Genomic DNA, 17,525 nt, shown 5'->3' on the forward strand with positions numbered 1-17,525 from the left:
GCCTTTGAGATGTGGAGATCCTGCCGGAAGCTACCAAAACAAGAAAAAACCAGCGGTTATATAGTTTACATGGGCCGGCCCATTTGTTCGCGGGAGGTGTGCGCATAAGCCATTAAACGGCGCCATAAGCGCCGAATAGGAGTTGGGAAGTCCAGCTGAGCTGCCGTTTATACAACAGACGCGTTTGCAGCAGGTCCGAATCGACCGTTGCCATTTCTTTCTTTATTCAAACCGCACACGATTTCCACCTCGTCTCCCCCCTTTCCGACCGTTGCGAAATCTCCCTCGAGAAGAACTCAAATTCGCCCCCCATCGCATCCCGCTCCCCACACTCCCCCCCTCATCCTCTTCGTCTCCCAGAGCTCGAGAATCTGAGAAGCCCAGCGCAAGCGGCGGACCAGCAGGGCATCCCGCGATGGTGTCGAGGACGCCCACGAAGGCGCCGGCGGCCAGGCCCGGCACCGGCACCGGCAGCCCCGCGAAGCCGTCGCCGTCGCCGACCCCGGCGGCGAGGCGCCGCCAGGCCCTTCGCGGGGGCCGCCGCCCGTCCTCCACGAAGCGGAGGGCGTCCCCGCTCAAGTCCCTCGCGGCCGCCCCCGCCGCCGTGGCCTCCTCCTTCGGCCGCTCCGTGCGCTTCTGCCGCCGCCGCCTCATCAAGGTCTTCGCCCGCCTCGCCGTCCTCGGCTCCCCGTCCAAGCGCAGGGCCGGGGCCGCGGGGTTCCAGCGCCTCCGCTCCTCCTCGCCCCCGCCCACGCCGCACTTCTCGCCCCGCGCTCAGCGGCCCGGCAGGGTCCACGCCGCCGCGCTCCCGCCGCCGTCGGATCCGGAAAAGAAGACCCTTTTTCTGGACCTCGACGAGACGCTCATCCACTCCCAGACCGACCCGGCGCCGGCGCGCTACGACTTCACCGTGCGGCCGGTCATCTGCGGCAAGGCGGTCACCTTCTACGTCTGCAAGCGCCCGGGCGTCGACGACTTCCTCCGCGCGGCGGCGGAGGCCTTCGAGGTCGTCATCTTCACCGCGGGGCTGGAGCAGTACGCCTCGCTCGTGCTCGACCGCCTCGACCCCACGGGCGCGCTGATCGCGCACCGCCTGTACCGCAGCGCCTGCCGAGACGACGGCGACGGCAGGCTCGTCAAGGACCTGTCGGCCACTGGCCGGGCTCCGGACTGCGCCATCATCGTCGACGACAACCCAAACGCCTACTCCCTGCAGCCAGAGAACGCCCTCCCGGTGGCGCCCTTCATCGACGATGCCAATGACCAGGAGCTGGAGAAGGTCATGCGATTCTTGGACGCCGCCGCAGGGTTCGACGATACCAGGGAGGCCATCAGGTACTACAAGGATCTCGTCACAGAGAAGTGAGCCGAGCGCCCGTGGCGCCGGCGAGGAGATGGAGGTTGAAAATTTCCCCTTCTTGGGTCTTCCTGAATATTGGTGAACTGGTTAGCAGATGGTGGTGAGCATTGATCTTTCAGAATCTTCCTGAATGCAGTTTGTTAAATATTTTTATGTGGTTCAATGAAGCTGAAACTGGAATGTGCATTGAAAATGAAATTGTGCAATATCAAGAATTCCTTTGTCGGGTATTATGGTGACTGGTGAGCATTGATCTTTCAGGATCTTCTTGAATGCAGATTGTTAAATATGTTAATGTGGTTCAAACGAAACTGAAACTGGAATCGGTTTGAAGATGAAATTATGCAAAACTCGTTCCGCACACTTTCCAAATGATAACAACCCAGTTCACTACTACACCTAACAAAGCAGGAATTACTACAAGCCATGGTGGTTTGGGAACAGGGGGCAACACGAGGCCGAAGCCTTCCGATCCACAAGCGACCCTCGTTCCCCGTCGCCACCTCTGTTTTTTTCAAGTGCTCGCTACCTCTGTTCTGTTTGTAGTTACTCACCTCTCAGAACTTCCTGTGAACTGAAAATCTCTCACCCATCACGCTGCAATCCTGTACTTTTTTTGTGTTCCTTTGTTTTTCTAACTTGTACTGTATATCGGACGGGGCATAGGCCCAATTGTGTCGGCCAATTGACCTGCCCAGACGTAGGGTTTAGCTTGGGTTGAACCGGACTTGTGCGCACGACCCAAAGCGTTGTAGCTTCCAAGTTTTTGTTACTTCCACTACTTTTTACTAGCATTATCGTAGACATCGCATCATATAGATTCAAAGTTTTACTGTTATCATAGACGCTGCCTTTTTAATGACGCTACTGACACTAAGATTGTTTCTTTTTCGAAAAAGAGGTCACCCCGGCCTCTGCATCAGAACGATGCATACGGCCATCTTATTAAAACAAATAAATAAGGTTCTAACAAGGTCTCAAAGTCTCCAACTGAAAAAAGCTCACTCAGAGCCAAATAGGCTAGAAAGACAAACTAGCCAAATAAGGGACGCCACAACCGGCTGGCTAAAGAGATATAGGTAAACTAATTGCCTATCCTATTACATGATCGCCATCCAAACCGGTTGAAGATATCCCGAGCTATCATCTCCCAGCGGATAGATCCAGTAACCAAATGCTCCCTGGCCTCCATCGGAGTGAGTAGCGACCACGAACGGATCAATGCCGTGACTTGGAAGATAACCTGCACAAAATGAAAGCGTGATGTTCTGTTAAAAACCAAATCATTTCTGCAATTCCAGATAGTCCACAGCAAAGCGCATACTCCCACACGAATATGTCTCGCTAAGTCAGGCTCAATCCCATTAAGCCATGTCCCAAATAACGTGTTAACAGAATTTGGTGGAGTAATATTGAAAGCAATGTGGACTGTCCGCCAAAGAACTTTGGCTAACGGGCAATCAAGAAAAAGGTGCTTAATTGTCTCATCCCGATCACAGAAACTACACCTAGTAGATCATGTCCAATTACGCTTTGTCAAGTTGTCCTTGGTTAAAATTACTTGTTTATGGACAAACCACATAAACACTTTTATTTTCAAAGGAACTTTGACAGTCCAAACATGCTTGGAGATAGGAATGAAGCTCGAATTGATAACATCAATATACATTGATTTAACTGTGAATACTCCAGACCTAGTGAGCTTCCAGCGTAATTCATCGGGTTGTTGGGAAAGCTGAACCTCCATCAGTCGCCTAACTACACGGAGCCATTCTTCCCATCGATTGCCCGCTAGCGACCGTCTAAACTGAATATTAAGGGGGATAGGTTGAAATATCGTTGCAACGAACACCTCACGACGTTGAACAATATGATATAAAGACGGGTATTGAATGGCCAAGGGTGTCTCTCCGAGCCAAGTATCCTCCCAGAACCGTGTACTAGCACCGTTGCCAATAATAAACTTTGTCCTATTAAATAAGAATTGTTTGACTTTCATCAGTCCTTTCCAGAAAGGCGAGTCGGCCGGCCTAACTGTCACTTGTGACAATTTTTTGGTCTGAAGGTACTTGCTACGAAGTATTTGCGCCCACGTGGCATCAGTCTCATGGGATAGCTTCCACAGCCACTTACTCAGAAGGCATCTATTCTTAACTGGGAGGTTCTCAATACCAAGACCCCCTTGGTCTTTCGGTCTACAGATGATATCCTATTTAGCTAGCCGGTATTTTCTTTTCAGTTCATCACCCTGCCAAAAGAAACGCGATCGATAAAAGTCCAGTCTTTTCCTGACTCCAACTGGGACTTCAAAGAACGACAAGAGAAACATAGGCATACTTGTGAGCACCAAATTTATCAAAATTAGTCGGCCTCCGTATGACATGAGCTTGTCCTTCCATGTCAGGACCCCGACTCAATGCCACATAGATCTAGCATGTAACCCTTCATATCACTTTGCGGCCTCACGCACGGTATTCCCACGGGTGTCGCCTTACCTTTACCCGGGACCGTTTGCGCCTTTTGGCACACGTATATGACAGTGTCGCTAGCATCTATATGATAAGGAGCCCGGGCTGACATGGCTAGTCGTAAACCTAAAGTGGCACAGACTTACAGGGACAGGCATCCATGACCCAGCATCGAACGTGTCAGTCATCAGCGAGTGAATCCAGGCTGTAGCACTGGGCTAGCAGGACTCCGGTGAACCGGGCTGTAGCGGGCTAACAGGACTCCGGTATTCATCGCGTGATATTTCCCCGAAGGGACAGACACAGGAACGAAGAAGGACACATGCCGGCCAGCCTAAGTGTTCCGGAGCAGTAGCAAGCTACCATGGCTCGGTGGAAACACTAGGAGACATTTCCCGGTAAGAGAGGCTACTAAAGATAAACAACTAGATAGTCAGATCCCACACATACCAAGAATTTCAATAACATACACACAATATGCTCGATATGTGCAAATACAGCATAGCATCACAACATGACTCTATGACTCAAGTAATTTATTCATTAGGCTCCGAGGAGCGAGATATTACAAACATGGGTCTCATGAACCAACACTCAGAGCATACAATCAAAGCACAAGCGGAAGCTATCATGTCTGAGTACAGACATCTATAAATGAAAAAGGCTGAAAAGCCTGACTATCTACCAGATCCTGCCGAGGGCACAAGATCGTAGCTGAGGTATCAAGCTAAACGTCGAAGTCCAAGCGGAACTACTAGTGAGACTGAAGTCTCTCTGCAAAAACATAAAATAGGCAAACGTGAGTACAAATGTACCCAGCAAGACTTACATCAGATCTATCTACACATGCATCATTATCAACAAGGGGGGGTGGTGGAGTTTAACTGCAGCAAGCCAGCTTTGACTCGGTGGCTAACCTGAACTACGACTGCAAGTAACTCTTTTGAGGTGGCGCACACGAGTCCACATATTCACCATATCAATACACCACTATGGATCCGCTCCCGTCTCCCTACGAGAACGCCATCCATAGCACTCACGCTTATCTTGCGTATTTTAGAGTATCCACTTACACTTGTCTATGAACTATGCAATGGGGTCCAAGTTTCCATATCCGAGGAATCCGGCTATTCGAATAGATGATGTTAACCCTGCAGGGGTGTACTTCTTCACACACGCTCTCGCCACTTACCGCCCTGTACACGTCATGTACCTCGGCAACCTTCAAGCGGAAGCCGGGCGAGGGAGTCGGCCACGACCTGACTAACCGAACAAGTCTCTAGTCCAGGTTTATCGCCTATTCGGGTTCCATCCGCAAGGAGATCCGGCCGGGGTGTCGCTCACGGCCCCAAACGATGTGAGCAGGGTTCCCAAGCCCACCAACCGGGTGCCACTTGGTACACCGTGCCACTGTGCCTAGTCTGTCCCAAGCCCACCTGTACCGGGTGCCACTTGGTAGACTACTAACACTGCCTACAAACACCAGAAACTTGTTGCAACTCCTGGACAGAGATCAAGTTGATTAATAAATCGAGAGGGGCACTTAAGCATTCCAATGTGTGGTAGTAGCTGGTCATGGATCACCAACACAGAACTCAGTTCCTGAGGACGGCTGCAATGAGACAACCCACCATGTACTCCTACATGGCCTCTCACCGCTACCTTTACCAAATCGTGTTCACACACTTAGTTCACCCATAGTAAGACATGTTCACACGCCTCTGATTCATCCCCGATGAATCAGACCTGACTCAACTCTAAGCAGTAGCAGGCATGACGACAAGCATGAATGAGTAGGCACATCAGGGCTCAAACAACTCCTACTCATGCTAGTGGGTTTCATCTATTTACTGTGGAATGACAGGTCATGCAGAGGATAAAGGGGTTCAGCTACCGCAGCAAGTAACAGTTGAATCGTTGTTGTCCTAATGCAATAACTGAGAGCAGGAGCGAGAGAGTAGGGTTTTATCGAAATGAACAAGGGGGTTTTGCTTGCCTGGCACTTCTGAAGATAACATTGAGTCTTCATCAGTGTCAACGATCACATCATCGGTATCACGTCTATCGAGAGGGGACAAATACCGGCAACACAGAAGGGAACATAATCAATGCAATGCACAATATGATGCATGATCATGACATGGCAAAATGAATGTGTTTTGAGCTAATGCAACTAAAACCAGATTAAATGAAGTTGGTTTGAATCCAAGATTCAAATTCAAACTCCATATGTGATTATTTAAATGCCATTTATTTGTTTTGTCCAAAATAGAGGACAAACATTGTTCAAACATGCATGAAAATGGTACAGATGGATTCCTTGAATTTTTCTGATAATTTTTCATATATAAATTATTTAATTTGGAGTTACGGTTGAATTTCTATGATTTATTGAAGTTTTAGGCATTTTCTGGAATTTCCTGATTATTTTTAAATCCAGAAAATACTTATTGCGTCAGCATGACGTTGGCATGACGTCAGCAGGTCAACAGGGGCTGGTCCGGGTCAAACCTGACCAGTGGGGCCCACTGGTCAGTGACTTAGGTGACTAACAGAGTTAATTAACTCTAACTAATCAGGTTAATAGCCACGGGGCCCACTGTCAGTGTCAGCAGGGGGTCAAACCCGGGTCAACTCGCCGGAGTTGACCCGTGGCTCGTCGCCGGCGGAGCCAGAGACGGCGGAGGGGTGCGGGTTTCCTCCTCCGGCGACCAAATGGCCGGCGGAGAGCGTCTACGTGACGCGGGCGCTCGTCCGCGTCGAGTAGTGGCAGCGGCTGGGCCTAAGATGGCCGGAGTCGTCACCGGCGTCGACCGTGGCGGTCGCCGGAGCTCGGGCGAGCTCGGGGTTGACGCTACGGTGGCCGGGGAGGCTCGTGCGGGGCACCTACATGCTCTACGCAGCGCGGGGAGAAAGCTGAGCACAACAGCCGGGCCACTAGGTGGCCGGAGGCACGTCGGCGGCGGTCACAGGCGGCGGCAGGTTTCGGCCGAACTCGGTGCAGTTGCTGTGGTGCTCGAGAGTGAGAACAGGAAGGGGGAGGAGGAAGAGGAGCTCACGGGGAGTCGGTTGGAGCAGACGGCAAGCTCGGGGAGGCGGCGACGGCGGCGAATCGACGGCGGCGGTCCTCGGTGGCCGAGGAGGGGAAAAGCGTCGGGACGGCGCTTCGGGGCTTCCGGTAGGGCGTGGGTCGGTGGGGAGGAAGAGGGGGTCGAGGCGGAGCCTCTGGTCCGGTCAGAGAAGCGAGGGGAAGGCGGTGGCTGCAGCTACGGGGAACGGCGTCGGCGGCTGCGCTCTGCTTCGGGAGAGGGGGCGAGGGAGGCGAGGCAGGGAGAGAGGGAAGAGGTGCACGGGAGAGTGAGGGGGGTCAGGGGTCCAGAGCGATGCCGAGGAGGCTTCGAGGCGCCTCGGTGAGGCAGGCAAGGAGGGAGGTGGCGTGGCGAGCTCGGCGGCGTCGCGGTGTCCCTCCTCTGCCTACTGGCACGAGGAGGAAGGCGACAGGGGGGGGCGCCTGGTGGGCTGGGCCGCTGGGCCGGTCAGGTAAGCGGCGCCAGGTAAGTGGCCCAGGTGGCCTTCTCTCCCTTTCTATTTATTTCTGTTCTGTTTTTCTTTTATTTAATTATGTTTTGCCACTGTTTTGAATTTTAAATAATTCAGACAATGCCAAAAACTCCTCTGAAAATATTTATGCTGCTTAATGGACTTTTCCAAAAGCTTATAAAATATTTCAGGGGTATTTGAAATTATATTCTACTTATATGAATATAATTCAAATTCAAATAGCTAATGAATTAAATCCAAAGTCCCAAAAATAATTCCTTAAAAATGTTCAATATTTTGGTTGGGACCAGAACCCTTACCAAAAATTATCAAACATTTAAGAAGAGCATTTTGGAGCAATGAATGAGATTTCTAGGGTTTTTGCCCCTCTTTTATTTAAGTTTTTGAGGCTTCCAAAATTCCTCAGTTCAGGTTTCAAAAATTTAAACATGATGCACACATGGAGCTAGCCTAGAGCACTACCAGCAGCTAGGGATGTGACAACTCACCCCCACTAAACAAGAATCTCGTCTCGAGATTCAAGCGTAGGGTAAGGTGAAGGGTAAACGCAACTAGTATAATCTTCACGATCCAGGGTGCACTTCAGTTGAACGTTGATTCATTCACCATCATTGTCTTGATGTCTTGCTCTGAGAAATCCTGCCAACATGACATGGAGGGAAGAAGGAGACTCTACAAGGGTCGATCTTCTCGAAGATCGAACAACTCACGGAATGAGACATAGGACCATCTCTCGGGTTGAGACATGAGATACCCATCAAGAGGGGTGGAAAGAAACGGATGACGAAGGTTCACTAGGTAGACAACGATTCCACACCTAAGAAGGTGGTAAATGATTGTTCACGTAGCGAGGAGTTGAGTTGCCATGATACCACAACGAGACACCTTCGGAACCGTGACTCGTAGATATCTCCCCTTAAGTGGCAAAAAGAATTACCTTCGATTCAGAGATCATTGAGACTCTTTAAACCAACCTAAGGCAATTCTCGAGCAATCGTTTGGAGGGGTTCGGTGGAATGGCATACTCGGACTTGGATGATGTGGATTACCTTGTTGAAGACAACATAATGGATGAATTTGCTTACCACAGGAAATGGAAGAGACCCATGGTAGAATGGCACATTGGCGGTGCAAGCTGGGAACAAAATGCAAATGCTGGGAATGATTCTGGTAACTGGGGAAGAACCCAACAAAAGAGAGTGAGTTCACTGTTTGAAAAGATCATAGCATTGCCGAGGAAACGGAGAGGATCCCCAGTTAGTGCCGAAGATAACACCTAGCGCTTGTGCGTGCTCTCAAGAACTTGAGCATTTCCACAATCATCAAGGTTTTACCAACATCCGTGTCAAGAATCCTGGCAACACAACATACCACCATGATGAATAACGATGGACGATGCAGATGCATAGGAAGATAACATCAACTCAGATTTCACCCTAGCGAGGCCAAGGAAACAAAATCTGGATGATCGACCGAGAGACATTTAGCACTCCGCTTCTAATGTTCTCCTTGACGTGCTAGTGTAACCCATTCTTAGATATGGTTTGCTAACTAGAACATCAAGTAAAGGTCGGACTTCGGGAGCAATAGAATCCATAAGGAACAGTTACGGAGGTAAATCCTACGAAATCCTTATGGGGAGGTGGCCAACTTCTTCAATCAAGATATTATAATAATAGGTCTTCCGGTTGGGTGTGTTGGCCACGACATCCACCTTACCGGTTATCGAGGGACCAATATTATAGTTCTTGGGAAATATTCCAACCATCATATCTGCCTGAGACTCAGATCTGGTTGGTGTCAGGATATTCCAGACTCATCGAGTCTAGGAAGAAAAATGAAAGTTTGCAACACAAATCGACGAGATGACGTTGCGAGATTCTCAGGAAATGAACTACGATAGCAAGCTCCAAAACATGAGCTGGTTCTGCTACAAACATGTGAACACGTTGTTCCAGACAAGCATGCCCACATGGTAGTCTTACAATAAAACACTACCGAGTTCTGGTTAGGAGCCATCATCGAGGATATCGAAGTCTTTACGCAAGTCCATGGATTAGATCCCAAGCATAGACTTCTTTTCCTTGAACAAGTCAATCAGTGGCTTGGTGTGCTAGGATATACATATGGAATGAAGATGATCAGTCTAACAGACCACAGAATTCTTCGCACGTGCATGACCGACTTGGAATGATTCCAAAGGAGCAAAAACAAACTTTCTCGAATTCACGACGGCAACTTACATCAAAAGCACGTGAATCAAAGGAAGTCACTCCTTTCATCAAACAAGTACTTCATGAGCTAGCATGAAGAAAATGCTTTCAAAAGTTTCCAACACTAACTTAATGTTCAACAACATCATGGAGGAGATAAGGATGTTGTCAATGGGCTCAACAACAACTCATCGAAATTTCCATATCACTGGACTTCCACCATCATGTGAACACGGTGATAGCATTGATCAGACCCAAAAGATATAATGGTGTATGCTCGAGGGATCAACCACGAGTAAGACAACATTACGAACATCGTTGGTTCTGACTTGATTTGACGATAGCCCACACTCAAATCAAAGGATTGATAAGACAATAGGTCCAGCAACTGATCACAGGGACCAATCGATGAAGATATCATCTTTCTTCAATACACACTACACAAGAATATCCCTTTGGAACGAACTAAGTCAGGCAAGCTTTTATCTTCCAACCCTCCAAGTTGTCGTTTAGCTTAACCAACTAGCTCAGGGATATCTATCACCGACTCTTGGAGAGAAGGTGGTTCACAAAAAACCAACTTGATCACGAGCTCAACATAGCGGTCAGGTGACAACCTGGTAATACTTCTGAGAAGATATTCAGAAAATCACGAACCACCGATATGTTACTAAGCTCGAGAACAATCTCGCTTTTGAGGGCAAGACGATATGATCAAATGGGTGAGGACTTGACAAGATCCTAACTCATCAATCGAAGGGTGCACCAAAATAAGGACTAGGTAGCACGATCAGTCTTAGAATGATGATTCAATAACCAACACACTAAGAATGAATTTATTGTCCTTTAACTACCCAGCAACGAGGTTGCTAGGCGTATTGATTTCACACATCACAATTCATTTGTCGGTATTCCGGTTGCATCAACACGAAGACCGAGGAATGACTAATGATGGCAAGAAGTATCATTGTACCAAGAGTTCATAGGATGGTGTGCAATTCCTATAACAATCCCGATATAAAGATGGTAATACTCCAAGGTAGAACAGAACAAAAGCTGGATTAGCAATTTGATCTGCGGAGCACAACTTCTTTGACCCAATCCTGGATATGGAAGAGGTACTGGAGTTTGTTTCTCCTAGTCATTCTGCGATAGAATGGCTTGACGGACCACAAGAGTAATAGGCATCGATGAATGAATGCACACATAATCTTGACTATCAACTGATAGACGAGGGTCAGAAAACAACTAAAGGGGAACAACTCGAGGAACATATAACTTTCTGAGTTGTGGATGCATAGATTAGTATGTCGAGCGAAGTTCAACATAATTCTTCCGGGTAACCCATGCAGAAAGGTAGAACTGGCAGAGCCACAATATATAATGGAGAACTCATCAAGAGCACTCTCGTTGTGATTGTTCAGTTTAACGAGGAACTTCTGCCATAAGTAGTTCATGGTATTTGGAAGAAGAAGATACCACGGACTTCAAGGACTATCGCAAAGGTTACTAATAACCTAAGGGAGCTAGCAATTACTATCAACATGAAGTAAGTAGAGTGAATCTCGGGTTCAAGAACCCAGGAATAGAATACCTACTACTAAGTAGCATCACGGGATGCTTTCGAGAATGATGGCCAGAATCATCACACTGGGAACACAAATCATGGCTAAATTACTAGATGATCCCCTAAGACACCTAGGGTCATAATACTAGCTCCAATATATATGTCAAGGCAATAAAGTACCTCAACTCACTGATTTATGTGATTAATCTGACCAAAGGCACATCGGAAACAGGAGGAAGGGATTTGCAAATGCATCCGACTATTTAGAAACCTGGGATGACTCGGACATCATAACGGCTGTAAATGCTCAGAAAGATTTGAGACATTCACAAAAATGGTGGCATAACCACTCAGAAGCACAATGTCAAGGTTTCGAGATCAACAATTAACGTACGGAAGTAGTAGAAACTGAACTCAAGCTTAAATCCAACAATCTATAGATCTACGGATTAGTAACACGTGATCCTGATAGAAAGAAGAGATAGCCTAGTTCTTAATCCCCGTAGGAAAGATAAGATGACTCAGATCAGAAGGCATAAGGTATAGGCAGTAAAAGAGCCTTACGTTCCATCCCACAATCAATTCCCTTATATAACTAAAGAATTTCTAGACTCAACTTCGACCAGTTTGGCTTGGTAATCCTACAGGCAGTCAAGCTCTAATACCAACGCTGTCAGGACCCCGACTCAATGCCACATAGATCTAGCATGTAACCCTTCATATCACTTTGCGGCCTCACGCACGGTATTCCCACGGGTGTCGCCTTACCTTTACCCGGGACCGTTTGCGCCTTTTGGCACACGTATATGACAGTGTCGCTAGCATCTATATGATAAGGAGCCCGGGCTGACATGGCTAGTCGTAAACCTAAAGTGGCACAGACTTACAGGGACAGGCATCCATGACCCAGCATTGAACGTGTCAGTCATCAGCGAGTGAATCCAGGCTGTAGCACTGGGCTAGCAGGACTCCGGTGAACCGGGCTGTAGCGGCTAACAGGACTCCGGTATTCATCGCGTGACATTTCCCCGAAGGGACAGACACAGGAACGAAGAAGGACACATGCCGGCCAGCCTAAGTGTTCCGGAGCAGTAGCAAGCTACCATGGCTCGGTGGAAACACTAGGAGACATTTCCCGGTAAGAGAGGCTACTAAAGATAAACAACTAGATAGTCAGATCCCACACATACCAAGAATTTCAATAACATACACACAATATGCTCGATATGTGCAAATACAGCATAGCATCACAACATGACTCTATGACTCAAGTAATTTATTCATTAGGCTCCGAGGAGCGAGATATTACAAACATGGGTCTCATGACCCAACACTCAGAGCATACAATCAAAGCAAAAGCGGAAGCTATCATGTCTGAGTACAGACATCTATAAATGAAAAAGGCTGAAAAGCCTGACTATCTACCAGATCCTGCCGAGGGCACAAGATCGTAGCTGAGGTATCAAGCTAAACGTCGAAGTCCAAGCGGAACTACTAGTGAGACTGAAGTCTCTCTGCAAAAACATAAAATAGGCAAACGTGAGTACAAATGTACCCAGCAAGACTTACATCAGATCTATCTACACATGCATCATTATCAACAAGGGGGTGGTGGAGTTTAACTGCAGCAAGCCAGCTTTGACTCGGTGGCTAACCTGAACTACGACTGCAAGTAACTCTTTTGAGGTGGCGCACACGAGTCCACATATTCACCATATCAATACACCACTATGGATCCGCTCCCGTCTCCCTACGAGAACGCCATCCATAGCACTCACGCTTATCTTGCGTATTTTAGAGTATCCACTTTCACTTGTCTATGAACTATGCAAGGGGTCCAAGTTTCCATATCCGAGGAATCCGGCTATTCGAATAGATGATGTTAACCCTGCAGGGGTGTACTTCTTCACACACGCTCTCGCCACTTACCGCCCTGTACACGTCATGTACCTCGGCAACCTTCAAGCGGAAGCCGGGCGAGGGAGTCGGCCACGACCTGACTAACCGAACAAGTTTCTAGTCCAGGTTTATCGCCTATTCGGGTTCCATCCGCAAGGAGATCCGGCCGGGGTGTCGCTCACGGCCCCAAACGATGTGAGCAGGGTTCCCAAGCCCACCAACCGGGTGCCACTTGGTACACCGTGCCACTGTGCCTAGTCTGTCCCAAGCCCACCTGTACCGGGTGCCACTTGGTAGACTACTAACACTGCCTACAAACACCAGAAACTTGTTGCAACTCCTGGACAGAGATCAAGTTGATTAATAAATCGAGAGGGGCACTTAAGCATTCCAATGTGTGGTAGTAGCTGGTCATGGATCACCAACACAGAACTCAGTTCCTGAGGACGGCTGCAATGAGACAACCCACCATGTACTCCTACATGGCCTCTCACCGCTACCTTTACCAAATCGTGTTCACACACTTAGTTCACCCATAGTAAGACATGTTCACACGCCTCTGATTCATCCCCGATGAATCAGACCTGACTCAACTCTAAGCAGTAGCAGGCATGACGACAAGCATGAATGAGTAGGCACATCAGGGCTCAAACAACTCCTACTCATGCTAGTGGGTTTCATCTATTTACTGTGGAATGACAGGTCATGCAGAGGATAAAGGGGTTCAGCTACCGCAGCAAGTAACAGTTGAATCGTTGTTGTCCTAATGCAATAACTGAGAGCAGGAGCGAGAGAGTAGGGTTTTATCGAAATGAACAAGGGGGTTTGCTTGCCTGGCACTTCTGAAGATAATATAGCTCTTCATCGGTGTCATCGATCACATCGTCGGTACACGTCTATCGAGAGGGAGCAACACCGGCAAACAGAAGGAAACACAATCAATGCAATGCACAATATGATGCATGATCATGACATGGCAAAATGAATGTGTTTTGAGCTAATGCAACTAAAACCAGATTAAATGAAGTTGGTTTGAATCCAAGATTCAAATTCAAACTCCATATGTGATTATTTAAATGCCATTTATTTGTTTTGTCCAAAATAGAGGACAAACATTGTTCAAACATGCATGAAAATGGTACAGATGGATTCCTTGAATTTTTCTGATAATTTTTCATATATAAATTATTTAATTTGGAGTTACGGTTGAATTTCTATGATTTATTGAAGTTTTAGGCATTTTCTGGAATTTCCTGATTATTTTTAAATCCAGAAAATACTTATTGCGTCAGCATGACGTTGGCATGACGTCAGCAGGTCAACAGGGGCTGGTCCAGGTCAAACCTGACCAGTGGGGCCCACTGGTCAGTGACTTAGGTGACTAACAGAGTTAATTAACTCTAACTAATCAGGTTAATAGCCACGGGGCCCACTGTCAGTGTCAGCAGGGGGTCAAACCCGGGTCAACTCGCCGGAGTTGACCCGCGGCTCGTCGCCGGCGGAGCCAGAGACGGCGGAGGGGTGCGGGTTTCCTCCTCCGGCGACCAAATGGCCGGCGGAGAGCGTCTACGTGACGCGGGCGCTCGTCCGCGTCGAGTAGTGGCAGCGGCTGGGCCTAAGATGGCCGGAGTCGTCACCGGCGTCGACCGTGGCGGTCGCCGGAGCTCGGGCGAGCTCGGGGTTGACGCTACGGTGGCCGGGGAGGCTCGTGCGGGGCACCTACATGCTCTACGCAGCGCGGGGAGAAAGCTGAGCACAACAGCCGGGCCACTAGGTGGCCGGAGGCACGTCGGCGGCGGTCACAGGCGGCGGCAGGTTTCGGCCGAACTCGGTGCAGTTGCTGTGGTGCTCGAGAGTGAGAACGGGAAGGGGGAGGAGGAAGAGGAGCTCACGGGGAGTCGGTTGGAGCAGACGGCAAGCTCGGGGAGGCGGCGACGGCGGCGAATCGACGGCGGCGGTCCTCGGTGGCCGAGGAGGGGAAAAGCGTCGGGACGGCGCTTCGGGGCTTCCGGTAGGGCGTGGGTCGGTGGGGAGGAAGAGGGGGTCGAGGCGGAGCCTCTGGTCCGGTCAGAGAAGCGAGGGGAAGGCGGTGGCTGCAGCTACGGCGAACGGCGTCGGCGGCTGCACTCTGCTTCGGGAGAGGGGGCGAGGGAGGCGAGGCAGGGAGAGAGGGAAGAGGTGCACGGGAGAGTGAGGGGGGTCAGGGGTCCAGAGCGATGCCGAGGAGGCTTCGAGGCGCCTCGGTGAGGCAGGCAAGGAGGGAGGTGGCGTGGCGAGCTCGGCGGCGTCGCGGTGTCCCTCCTCTGCCTACTGGCACGAGGAGGAAGGCGACAGGGGGGAGCGCCTGGTGGGCTGGGCCGCTGGGCCGGTCAGGTAAGCGGCGCCAGGTAAGTGGCCCAGGTGGCCTTCTCTCCCTTTCTATTTATTTCTGTTCTGTTTTTCTTTTATTTAATTATGTTTTGCCACTGTTTTGAATTTTAAATAATTCAGACAATGCCAAAAACTCCTCTGAAAATATTTATGCTGCTTAATGGACTTTTCCAAAAGCTTATAAAATATTTCAGGGGTATTTGAAATTATATTCTACTTATATGAATATAATTCAAATTCAAATAGCTAATGAATTAAATCCAAAGTCCCAAAAATAATTCCTTAAAAATGTTCAATATTTTGGTTGGGACCAGAACCCTTACCAAAAATTATCAAACATTTAAGAAGAGCATTTTGGAGCAATGGATGAGATTTCTAGGGTTTTTGCCCCTCTTTTATTTAAGTTTTTGAGGCTTCCAAAATTCCTCAGTTCAGGTTTCAAAAATTTAAACATGATGCACACATGGAGCTAGCCTAGAGCACTACCAGCAGCTAGGGATGTGACATTCCAGCAATTCAATTTCTTTTCAAATCGGTCTTCGATGCACTTCCATTCTCTGTTTGTCAGCTTACGGTGGTGGATTGGTATACTTAGATAAGAAAATGGTAACGCCCCCAAATCACACCCAAACAATTGCCTATAAACCTCTTCTTCATCCTTGGCTCTACCAAAGCAGAACAACTCACTCTTGTGAAAGTTAATCTTTAGCTCGGTCAATTGTTCGAAAAGGCATAACACCAGCTTCATATTTCTCACCTTGGCCAAGTCATGCTCCATAAAGATGATTGTATCATCAGCGTACTGAAGAATGAACACACCTCCATCAACAAGATGAGGTACCAAGCCACCTACTTGACCATTCTCCTTAGCCCTTCCTATCATAAGTGCTAACATATCAACCACAATATTAAACAGGATAGGGGACATCGGATCTCCTTGTCTTAGGCCTTTATGTGTCTGGAAGTAATGACCAATATCGTGATTGACCTTAATTCCAACACTCCCTTTTTGCGTAAACGATTTAACCTGGCGGCACCAGGCTTCATCAAAACCTTTCATACGCAATGCCTGTTGGAGGAATGGCCATTTGACTTTATCGTACGCTTTCTCGAAATGCACCTTAAAAATTACTCCATCTAATTTTTTAGAATGGATTTCATGGAGGGTTTCATGAAGGACAACCACCCCTTCAAGGATGTTTCTATCCGGCATGAAAGCAGTTTAGGACTGTTGCACCACAAAATGCGCAATCTGTGTGAGCCTATTAGTCCTGACCTTGGTGAAGATTTTGAAACTAACATTGAGAAGGCAGATCGGCCTGAACTGCTCAATTCTCACAGCATCCGTTTTCTTAGGAAGCAAAGTGATAGTTCCAAAATTCAAGTGAAATAAATGAAGTTGTCCAGAGAACAGATCATGGAACATAGGTAACAAATCCCTCTTAATAACGTGCCAACATTTTTTGTAGAACTCAGTCGGGAAACCATCCGGTCCGGGAGCCTTATTGTTTTTCATCTGTGCAATAGCATCAAACACCTCCTTCTCTGAGAACAGGGCAACCGGGATATCATTATCGGCAGCCGATAGTTGAGGCACATCCTCAATCCTGGACTCATCGAGGGACACATAGCTATCCTCGGGAGGTCCAAATAACTGCTTGTAATATCCGGTTATATAAGTTTTTAGGTTATCCTGTCCTAAAATAGTTCCTTCGCTTGCTCAAGTTGAAAGATTATCTTCTTTCTATGCTTGCCATTAGCAATCAAGTGGAAGAATTGAGTATTCGCGTCCCCCTGGACAATTTTGCGGACCTTAGCCTGCAATGCCCACTTCAATTCTTCTTCGCGGAGAAGTTCTTTCAATCTCTTCTCTGCCTCGATTTTAACCTGAAGCTCTGCTGGCTGCAAAATCGTGGATTCAGCCTGTAAGTCAAGTGTGTGAATAAGAGAAAGGAGCATGTCCTTTTCAATCTTATACACCCCACTAAGATGCTTAGCCCACCCCCTTAAGAAGCTTCTCAAATGCCTAATCTTATTCTGCCAATGCTCAACCGAAGTCCTACCTCCTGCACCCTTAGCCCATTCCC

At 48.3% G+C, this 17,525-nt stretch overlaps 1 protein-coding gene across 1 annotated transcript; it reads left to right on the plus strand.

Annotated features, from left to right (window-relative positions):
• The first annotated feature begins 218 nt into the window (after positions 1-218).
• Positions 219-1,572, plus strand: LOC119315275 (probable C-terminal domain small phosphatase). The gene has a single exon (XM_037589940.1). It carries the CDS (start codon positions 416-418, stop codon positions 1,364-1,366), a length of 951 nt encoding a protein of 316 aa, XP_037445837.1. The 5' UTR covers positions 219-415; the 3' UTR covers positions 1,367-1,572.
• The last annotated feature ends 15,953 nt before the right edge of the window (positions 1,573-17,525 follow it).

This window comes from Triticum dicoccoides, chromosome 6A (assembly GCF_002162155.2).
Source record: "Triticum dicoccoides isolate Atlit2015 ecotype Zavitan chromosome 6A, WEW_v2.0, whole genome shotgun sequence".
NCBI classification, from domain to species: Eukaryota; Viridiplantae; Streptophyta; class Magnoliopsida; order Poales; family Poaceae; genus Triticum; species Triticum dicoccoides.